Source organism: Brassica napus, chromosome C3 (assembly GCF_020379485.1).
Source record: "Brassica napus cultivar Da-Ae chromosome C3, Da-Ae, whole genome shotgun sequence".
In the NCBI taxonomy this organism is placed as follows: Eukaryota; Viridiplantae; Streptophyta; class Magnoliopsida; order Brassicales; family Brassicaceae; genus Brassica; species Brassica napus.
This window is the reverse complement of record NC_063446.1, coordinates 48,818,154-48,829,771: the sequence shown is the minus strand read 5'-3', so window position 1 is coordinate 48,829,771 and position 11,618 is coordinate 48,818,154. Positions and strand designations below refer to the sequence as shown.

Below are 11,618 nucleotides of genomic sequence, written 5' to 3'. Positions count from 1 at the left end.
GAGAAACATGCTGTAGTTGAGGAAACCAGTGAAAGTAGGTCGCACCCTATAATCCTCGATAATCCCAGTACCGAGTCAAAAGTACCTCGAGAAAAAGAACGGCCCAACACTGAGGAAGAGGCCATCGACCTCGAAGAAGAAGAAGGAGAAATGGAAGAGGATGCCGAAATCGATCGACAAGAAAGAACAAACGTCGATCGACAAACCACAGTGAATATCGATCGACACTCTGGAAACAATGTCGATCGACTCCCAACTCCTGCTGAACCAGCAGTAGAAAGAGTGTATAGAAAGAAAGCTAGATAAAGCGATCCGCAAGAAAGCATTCGATAAGATCACGTTGGAAATCCCATTGAGTGATGCGATAAAAGTATCACCTTCAATAAAAAAATATGTAAAAGATATGGTATCCAACAGCTTCCCAGCCACTGAGCGCAACGCCATGATGGTTTCAGAGGAAGTAAGTGCAATAATCCAAGGCGAGATCCCAATCAAGAGACCCGATTCGGGCAGTTATGTTTTAGATTGCAATATACGGAACAAAAATTTTCCTCGATCCCTTTGTGACCTAGGTTCCAGCGTGAACCTCATGCCACATTCTGTCGCAATATCCCTAGGATTCGACAAGTTCAAACCTACCAAAATAACTTTGGTTCTGGCCGATAGATCCGTTAGACTACCTGAGGGAGTGCTTGACGACGTGCCAATAAGGATTAATGGCTGTCACGTCCCAACGGATTTCGTAGTATTGAAATACCAAAATGAACCAAAAGATCTCCTAATTTTGGGTAGACCATTCCTAGCCACTGCAGGTGCGATAATCGATGTCAAGGAGGGTAGGATATGTCTAAACATTGGAAACATTCCGATGACTTTTGACATGGACAACCTGATGAGACGACCCTTGATCGATAAACAGACTTCCTACGTGGACGAAATATGTGAATTGGATGAAGAATCTTTCATAAATTCATGCTCATACGACCCTTTGGAGAAAGTACTCACAACTGGTGAAGAGGAAACTTTCAGTGTCGATAGTAGAGCTGAGGAATACACACGATTAATGGACGCAAGTATGGAAACTGGAAGCGTCGATGACATAGAGGATGACGCTTCGGAAATCAATGTCGAACGATATCTACTAAAAGCTGTCGATCGACAACCATCCTCCTCGAAGGAATGGGATCCCGAAAAGGCACCAAAGATTGAGTTAAAACAGCTGCCCGTTGGACTCAAATATGCCTTTCTCTATAAATATTCATACCCAGTATTCGTGAATGCCAACCTCACAAATGGAGAACTTGCGCTGTTACTATATAAACTACACAAATACAGGAAGGCCCTCGGGTACTCTCTCGAAGACATTCCTGGCATTTCTCCAGATCTGTGCATGCACCGGATTTACCTAGAAGACGGTTCGTAATCGTCAGTGGAAAACCAAAGGCGACTGAACCCGAACTTGAAAGAAGTTGTTGAAAAGGAAATAATCAAACTTCTAGATGCCGGAGTCATTTACCCGATTTCGGATAGCAATTGGGTTAGCCCCGTGCATGTTGTACCAAAAAAAGGCGTAATCACTGTGGTAAAGAATGACAAAGACGAACTCATTCCCACGCGAACCATCACTGGACATCGAATGTGTATCGATTAAAGAAAGCTAAACGCTGCTACTAGAAAAGATCACTTCTCTTTACCTTTCATTGATCAAATGTTGGAAAGATTGGCAAATCACCAATACTACTGTTTTTTTTGACGGATACTCTGGATTTTTCCAAATCCCTATACATCATGACGATCAAGAAAAGATAACCTTTACATGCCCTTACGGAACATTCGCATACCGCATAATGCCATTCGGTCTTTGTAATGCCCCTGCCACCTTCCAACGATGCATGATGTCGATTTTTACTGATATGCATGGACGATTTCTCAGTATATGTATCCAGCTTCAAAAACTGTCTCGATAACCTATGTAAAGTTTTGGTTAAGATGCGAAGAAAAGAAGTAGAAGTCTTTGACTGTTGGGGGATAAATTTCATGGGACCTTTCCCTTCTTCGTACGGAAATAAATACATCCTAGTCACTGTTGACTATGTGTCAAAGTGGGTCGAAGCGGTAGCTTCCCCAACGAACGACGCATCTGTAGTTATTAAGCTTTTCAAAAGCATTATCTTCCCGAGATTCGAAATACCCCAAATAGTCATAAGTGACGGTGGTTCCCATTTCATCAACAAAGTTTTTGAAGGACTACTCCGTAAGAACAGAGTACACCATAGAGTTGCTACACCCTACCACCCGCAGACGAGTGGGCAGGTAGAAGTCTCAAATCGACAGATCAAAGAAATCTTAGAAAAGACTGTGGGCACATCCAGAAAAGATTGGTCTAGGAAATTGGACAATGCACTCTTGGCCAACCATACTGCCTTCAAAACCCCTTTAGGAACCACCCCATTTCATCTGTATATGGAAAATCATGTCACATTACCAGTTGAGCTGGAACACAAAGCAGCTTGGGCCATTAAATTATTAAATTTCGACATTAAACCAGCTGCCGAAAGAAGGCTCATACAGCTTAACGAACTGGATGAGATTAGACATTTAGGCTATGAGAGTTCAAAGATATACAAAGAGAAAACGAAAGAGTATCATGATAAAAAGATCATTTCCCGACACTTCGAACAAAATGATCAAGTACTATTGTATAACTCTCGGCTCACGCTGTTTCCCGGAAAACTACGATCTCGTTGGTCTGGTCCTTTTACTGTTGTGAATGCCAATCCTTATGGAGCCATTACGCTTACAAATAATAAAGGAGACGAATTCACGGTAAATGGCCAACGAGTAAAGCATTATTGGGCTAAACCACCAAATATCAAGCCCATTGACTTAGGCCCGCTTCCAGATAATTAGAAAATTCGAATATCGAGTCAAGCTAAGGACTTAAAATAAGCACTGAATGGGAGACAACCCATTATTTTTGATTTTAGAATTTTTAGAATTTTTCGGATATATATAAAACAAAAAATAAATCATTAAAAAAAATTAATTATCGGAAAAAAAAGCCTCTGTCGATCGACAACGACTGCTCGTCATCGATCGACCTAAAATGGACAGACACGGGCTCACTTAAGTCGACACTTAAGTCGACATTCACATAAACCCGAAAACCCTACGAAAACATTCCCATCTCTTTTCTCTCTAGTTTTTCACCCAAATCCGACGATTCCTGCTCTCAATCCACTCGAATTTCAATCATCTCTCCGTTTAAATCACTTAACTCACGCATCATCATGGTATGAACACGAAATTTTCTAAATTTTCGTTCTTCCTAGGGTTGAAATAGAAATCGGATTTGAACTGAGATTTTAGAGTTTATATCGATCGATCTGTGTTTGAGGAACAATATAATCGATCGATTTAGAGGATTTTATGTAACATGCAAATCGAATTGCATAATTGGGTTTTTGCAGGTTTTCATGCATGAGATATCGATCGATAACTATCTGTTTTATCGATCTGTTTTCTAAAGGGCTTGTCGATCGACATCGAGACACCTCTGTCGATCGATAATGACAACTTAACCATCGAACATCGCTAATCTATTCTTGTTTGTTAACTTCGTTTCAGGCTGACGAGAGGAGAACAAAGAGGAGATTCGACACCAACAGCCCAGCTCCTATCCGTGACAGAGACCCTTGGCCGAGACAGCCCGAGGATGGACCTACCCCACTCTTTGACCATTTCGAGGTCACGCGCAAAGCGGCGAAGAGCTTAGAATGCCGCAACCGTGCGATCAAGAACGCCCGGGACGACTACGACAACATATTCTACAACGCGTGGCTGAAGGTTTCCATAGAACCGACGCGGTTCGTCGACCCAGACGTGGTCCGAGCATTGGGCATCCGATCGGACCTCGAGGACTTGTTCGTGGAGTTGGGCATGGGAAACTTTGCTACCCACCCACAGGTCCTCGACCCGGAGTTGGCCCGTCATTTCATGGCCACCGTGAACGTCTACTACATCCACGAGAGAACAAATAAGGCTAGCGAGGGTGTCCTGACTATCTTCATCTGTGGCATTCGCTACAGAGTCCCTCTCTTGACTCTCTGCACTATCTACGGGTTCGAGACCGAGCGCCAGCACGCCACCGTACCCAACTTCCCAGGGATAGGGACATTTTGGAGCCACATTGCTACCGGCTTCTTCAACCCCGCCAAGACCGTTCAGACGGACATTCGTCACCCGACTCTGCGTTACTTCATGAAGGCCCTTCCCAACACCTTGTTGTGCAAGATGGAACCTAGTAAGGTTCGGGTCCAGGAGTTCACTCTGGTTTACTACACGGTGAGGAGCGTGGTTCAGATGGAGGGCATCGAGGAGCCCGCGGACGACGCATGGCCCAACCTTGGAGCCATATTTGCTGAGCATCTGACCAAGCTCAAGATGAAGCCTTTCCAGTCAAAGGGAAGGAAGAGGGAGACGGTTGGGAGCCTACTTACTCCGATCTTCGTCCATTGCGGAGTTCCTCTAGACGACGCTGAGATGGATGACCGGATCGTCTACATGGATGCAACGCATCTCACGAGCGCACAGTGGCTCAAGGATGACCGCGACTGGTGTTTCAGGGATGAGGACGGCGTACACTTGGTGAGACTCCCACTTTGGTCACTTACGGACTTCTCCCATGGCCTTAACATCATTCAGTTCCGACCTGACCCTCGCCGAGTCTGAGCCCCAGGAGCCCAGCCACGCCGCTACATGGTCCAACGCCCTGGAGGACCCCAGCCGCATCAGCCCCAGGACGCGCTACCGCCTTTCCCTCCCATGCCGGACATGTCTACACGCCGTGAGGGAGATTTCCAGCGCGTCGTAGTCGATGCTCTCAGTGCCATCTGGGCTAGAGTGTCTAGATGTCGCTGTTCGAGCAGGAGGAGTGTGCGAGCCAGCTCACCGCCAGCAGCAGGACCGTCCCGCCAGCGCAGAGGCACCTCCAGCGACGAGACCACTGATGAGGACTAGTCCTCATATCTCTATCCCTATCTACTTATATTTTTCCTTTATTTTCGAACTCTTAGGATTTACTTTTGAACTTATTATTCTGTGTTATGAATTGAGTTTATCTATTTTGCTAATCTTTCATGTGTTGGGGTTGTCTAACAGAGCTAACCTAGCTCACTGATGCTAATTCTATGATGAGTTAGACACATGGATACGTTGCAGCTAGCGCAGACGTTTTCTGTCTCTGCGCTGTCGATCGATAACGAGACGGTCGATCGACAGAGATGCGGTGATATTGATCGATTATGCGGTGTACATGTCGATCGATCCTCGAGACAGAGGGTAACACATTCTTTTCTCTTGTCTAACATTTTAACTTAGTAGTTATTATTAATTTTCTAACCAATCAAACTTCGACTGAATATCACTGGGGAGGTACTTACTAATATTAGTTTATTCATGAATTTTTAAGTATTTTCAAATAAAATTTTTATTGAGTCAAGAAGGGAATAATGATCTTATTAGATTTTTGCTCGTTATCTAACCACTCTTTTAGCACCATTCTAGACTTACTGATTGCAGATAGTACTTAAGATACTAAAGTGGATCAACCTGTCAACTATTAACACTTGCTGAGATTGTTTGAAGGAACCAAAGCTGACCTCATACACTAAACCTGACACAACTGCTTGTCTTGGGGCTTGGTATACATGGGATCGGATTCTTCAAACAAGTCTGAAAGGTAAAGCCTTGTGTAGATTTATCACATTTTCTCTCTCTATTTCGACCCTAGATTAATAGGTAGATTGAAAAAAAAAATATATATAATAATATTTTTTAGGCATTAGTTAGGTGTTATCCGAACAGGACTTGGTGGCTACAACCATTAAGGCTTGCTTCATAAGGATTCCAACAAAAAGAATTCGAAAGGGACTTGGTGGCGGCAATCATCAAGGTTCGATTTATATGAATTCTTGGATATAAGTCAAAAAGAAGTGAACAGGACTTAGTGGCAACGACCATTAAGGCTTGATTCATGGAAGACTGTCCAATCTTGGTCAATGAACCTACAATAAGCAGACTTTGACTAAAGAGAAAAATTAGAAGAGAGAAAAGATAGGAACTAACTTTTACCTGCAGATCCAGATACATGTTTGAAAATCCTTGCATTCTGTGATCGATACTCCCAAGGTAAAGCTTACACTTTTATTTATGCAAAGAAATGTGGTTGGTGAGGGAAATGTCATACAAGATTTTATTAAGTTGCTGGCTAGATGAACTTGGTTGCTAAGCTAGGATATAGTATAAAGTGCTTTTGTGATTAGGACTTTTTAGATATGGATTGCAATATTGTAGAGGTGATGATTATGAGTTTTAGATCATGTGAGTTCCTCATGTTTTCAAACCTCTCTCAGAGAAACTGCTCTGTTGTGTTTTGCTTGAAGACAAGCAAAAGAGTAAGTCTGGGGGAGTTGATAGACCATGGATTTTACCCATTTTTAACCATGGGTTACGAATGTTTTAATATATATTATTACTATATAGAGTCTATTTAGAGCAATTACAGGTTTAGGTACCATCCGGAAGAAAATGATGCATTTGGAGCTTTTTGGAGATCTTTTGAGCTTCGCTGGAAGCAAGAGATGGTCGACGGTCGCAGCTCAGTATCGACCGATAGTCACCACCAAATATCAATCGATGTCGAGTCCCTCGTATCGATCGATTATGAAGCCATCCGAGAATTAATGACAAATTAGAAGATTTCAAGTTTCACAAAAGTTTCAATAATTACATCATTAGTCTCTGGCCGCCTGTTAGGCTATTTATTAGGGTTTTGTATTATTTAAGAGACAGACTTGCCTAGAGACCTTTTTAGACCTAGTTTGGAGAAAGCAAGAAGCCACCATTGAAAGAGGAGAGCTTAGTTGGAGAGATAGATCATCTACTGCAAAACAGAGAAGATCTTGAACTCCCTTGTTTTCATATTTCTGTTTACTTTTACTATTATTTATCTAAGTATTATTTAGACCATCATAACTATGAGTTTTATGAATATGTCTGAGTAGTCCTTGCTTTTAGATTTAGGTTTCTCAAATAGGTTGATAAATGTAATACTGATACAACAATTGTTAGGATGTTTAGAAATATAGTTCAATCATCTAGTTATGCTTAAAGCTAAGTTTAGGATTGATCACCCTTTAAACTTAGATCTTAGGATTAATTGGGATCAAGCCATTGCTTGACTCAATACCTGAAAATAAATAGTTAGATCTAACTGACCAGATACAGACGAGAGTTGGTCTAGTGAGTTAGAGAATACAAATCAAACCCATCCGTAAAGCTTTCTGGAAGAAGTATCGATCGACACAGCGATAGCCCTGTCGATCGATATTTTGAAAGGTGTATCGATCGTTATTCGTAAAGAATTATCGATCGACGCTTTCTCGCGATTAACATACGAGAGTTGAAATCCGAGATTCAGATTAGATAATCAGATTGATTATATCTTAGTTTGAATTCAAGAACAATTAATATCAATAAATCCCTAAAATCACTTTAAGTATTACTTATCATACCTGAGAACATACCTAAATCTAGCTATTTCTCCCAACTGATAACAACCTCAAAACTAATCAATCAAGCAATAAACTTGCTCACTAATCCATTTACTGCTTTAAAACTTATAAACCAATTAATTTAGATTTATTTCAAGACCATAATCTACTGTGTAATCCTAGAGTCTCTGTCGATTTGTTCCTTAAGTAATAAATTGGGAAAAATGCCACTTTATGGTTCTCGCGATTAACATACGAGAGTTGAAATCCGAGATCCAGATTAGATAATCAGATTGATTATCTCTAAAGTTTGAATTCAAGAATGATTAACATTAATAAACCCCTAAAAACCCAAACTAAGTTTTACTTATCACACCTGAGAATATACCTGAATCTAGCTACTTCACCCAACTGTTAACAACCTCAAAACAAATCAATCGAGCAATAACTTGCTCACCAACTAATTTACTGCTTTAAAACCCATAAACCATTCAATCTTGATTTATTTCAAGACCATAATATATTGTGTAATCCTAGAGTCTCTTTGGATTCGATCCCTAAATACTACATCCGAACCTCTTATTTGAGAGAGTAATTCACTCCTTAGGGTAATTTGAGTGATAGGACGCGTGGGGGCTTTCCTAGGGTTTATTACCCCTTCCTTTTGCTCTCGCCGCCTAGCGGCTCTCCAACTTTCCTATTTTCTCTCTCTCTTAGCATTGCTCCGCAATCTTCATTTGCTCAAGCTCAGTCCTTCATTTCAGGTATTATCTCCCTTTCACTCTCTCTTTTTCTTTCGACTCCTTTCCTCCAGATTCCCTTTTAGATCTCTAGGATGAAATCCAATCCAGATCTCTCCCTAGATTCTTCTTCTATATGTGGTAGGGTTAGGTCAAAGAAGCAGAGATCTGGTGCTGGTCCTTCAGAATCGATGGACTCCTCGGTTCTTCGCTAGAGGTTGAAAACTCGAGCCGCACAGTTAGAGGTGTTGCTTCGCTGTCCCCGGAGATAGATAAATTCCTTCCGGTGGGCCCTCTTTCGTCGATAGGAGTGAAAGAAGTCGCAAGCTGGCGGGTGAAGTATCATCTTCCCGATGATGTCATCATCAGAATCTTAGGCCCCGTAGATAGGGTTTCGGATTTCGAGACCTATGAGGTCCCTGTGTACGAGGGGTTTTTTTGAGTCGAGTTTCAGAGATCGAGTTCCAACGCTGGTGGCGAAGGTGTCAGAGGCGTTGGAGATCTCTCCAGGTCAGCTGAATCCTCCCTCCTGGAAAATTCTGATAGCCCTACAAAATCTAGGTGATCTCGAAGGTTGTCGAGGTTCTATACTCATACGCTATCACCCTCTTGAACGGTGGGGAACGGAAATACCATCTGCACCCTCACGGCGGAGAGCTCCCGGTTCAGGAGATCGTGAAGAAGGAGATAAAACGTCTCCCGGTTTTCAATGGTCGCTGGACCGAAAAGTTTGCCTTTATGTACCTCCTGGGTTTCTCCACTGTTTAGTGCACAGCTGGTGGGTGATAAGAGTCGTAAGGGTAGTGATATGAGACTAATGATCCTTGTTTCCTTTTGCAGATATTCCTAGCGTGGATCCTTCTTTGGGAGAGAGGACGATCAAGCAGGTGTTGGAGCTTCCCACCGAGCATCGTCAGGTCCCTTTTCTTGTGAGCAAAGAAGCATTGGAGCGCTGTAGCATCTGGGGTAAGCTCCGATCTCTTCTTTTCGTATACTGTGAAAAGCTTGCTGAGATGTATTAGTGCCATGCTTCAGGTAATATGTCGGGATCCAAAGGTGAGGAGGCGTTGGCAGAGTATAAGAGGGCTTTAGAGGTCATGTCGGCGAAGAAAGCTGCTCCGAAGAAGACTGCCCGTAGTGAGAATGACGATGAAGTTCAATTCATTAGGAGCAACAAACGTCAAGCCGCGACTGCTCTAGCTTCTTCTTTGAAAAAGAAATCTAAGGCTTTGGGATCTACCCCGAGGGTCTCTCCGTCGTTGTCGAGCGATCCAGCCATGGCTTTGGCTAATCTCAACGCTAAGGTGTTTCCTCTGACTCCGGTGTTTCTTCCGGAGGGGGATTCCTCAGCCTCCATCCAATTCATCCAGTGATCTCCTCCAGGTAACACGTTGTTCTTCTTTTTACTTCTTTTGGCATCTCGTTTTTTTACCAATGATCGATTTGTTTTTGCAGGAAATGTCCGAGCTGTTCCATCTCGGTGAGAGGATGGGTGATCATGCTTCACTCAAGGCTGACCTAGCTGAGTTGACTTCCCAGCTGCATGAGGAGAAGGACAATGTCTTAGCCAAGGAGAAGGAGATCAAGACTTTGAAGCTCAAGGTGAGGAACCAAGATGAGGCTGGTTCGTTGGCTGCAGCGGAGAACGTCTCTCTGAGGGAGCAGTTGGAGCAACGGGAGGAGGAGGTGTGCGATCTGAGATGCGCCGCGGAGACCTTTGATGCTGAGAAGACTATGGCGGTGAGCGGCGCCATAGTGGTGGCTCGCTGGGAGCTAATGAGGGAGTGGCTCAATCATCAGACAGACAGCTGAGATCTCGAAGGTGCGTTAGAGCGGTACAAGATGGTGAAGACTTCCGAGGCTGAGTATCGGGGTCTCCCTGCTCCTTCCTTCGAGGGAGAGCCAGTGATTCCGAGCAAGACTGCGACAGAGAAGACTCCAGAGCCTACTGCTGATGATCCTCCATCTGACCCCTTGTCTCTTTTTCTGAACTCTTAACCCCTTGTCGGGGTTTCTTTTGTTGTACCTGCCCTCTGTGAGGGTTTAAAACTTATTTGCGAGCCTTCGTGCCTTTTTATTTTGTAAGACGATGGTCGCTGTGGCCTCCACCTTTTTTAAAAGAACGCCTTTGGATTTTTATATGCGTACTAGACTCATTTCCGAAGTAAGATATTTCGTTGACGATCTCTTTCTTGAGAGGTAGCAGGGTGCGTCTTTCAGAGTCGTGGGCTCATGAGTTGGAATTCTGAGGGATGGATCTAAATCTCTGTTTAGATATAGAGGTTGCCCTGGACCCGGAGATTCCGTGAGGACCAAGGGGTCATTGTTGGGAGCCCAGAGACTACTATTGGGCCTGAAGAGATGGGCTCAGAACCCGGGGGTTTTAGGCTGGAATACAGACTCTTGGAGTCTGGAGATTGATCTTATAACCCGAAGGTTGCGTGAGGACCCGGAGGTCATTTGGGGACCCAAAGGTCGTGGAGGACCCCGGAGGGTCTCCTTGGATCCTGAGATCGCTTTGGGGGCCCGGAGGTCCTTTTCTAGATCTTGGGATCATGACTGGAGCCCGGAGGCGGTGTAGGAATCCGGAGATTCTAAGATAGATCCGGGGATCAAGTTGGAACCCAGAGGTTTTCGAGATTTGACCCTGAGGTCATGTAAGAGTACGGGGTGTTCCTTTAGATCCGAAGATCGTATCAGGACTGTTGGGGAAAAATATTCCATGAAGAGATTATTCCAGCTTCCGGCTTTAAGGTTCCTTCCTCCAGGTTCCGGGTTCCTGCCCCCGGGTCTGGGTCTCTTCCCCCGTGTATGGGTCCCTGCCTCCAGCCTCCGGCTTCCAGGCCGAGTGATTTATCCTGCCTTAGGATAAATTGAAATCTTCCTTTAATAAGATAACCTGCTTGGACAAAAGGGAATCTCCTTAAATCCGAGAAAAAGAGGAAGTATTCCAATACATATGACCTCCCTTAAGAAAAAGGGAAATATTCTATGATCTAAGGATATAATGAATATATCCAAATCCAAAGAGAGAGGCACGACCTCCACCATAAATATAGGTTTCTAAACCTAAAAAAAGGGGTCCAGGACGTCCATGACCAGAGTTCATCAACTCCACAGCCGCCAAGGCAATATTCCTGACCTATAAGACCCTCTTCTTGGAGACGCCTATGCTAGGCTGATTCTGGCGATTACTATCAACCAGATGAAGATATATGCTCACTGCAGCACGTCTACAACTCGACTTACTGGCTCAGGCCACGATCTCCAGCTCATCAGCAGGGTCCCTCCATGCTCACTGAAGCACATCGACACATCATGCTCA

General features: G+C 43.8%; 1 protein-coding gene across 1 annotated transcript; it reads left to right on the top strand.

The window, feature by feature from the left end:
* Positions 1 to 403: 403 nt before the first annotated feature.
* LOC106403617 lies at positions 404 to 1,423 on the top strand. The gene has a single exon (XM_013844433.1). It carries the CDS (start codon positions 404 to 406, stop codon positions 1,421 to 1,423), a length of 1,020 nt encoding a protein of 339 aa, XP_013699887.1.
* Positions 1,424 to 11,618: the final 10,195 nt, after the last annotated feature.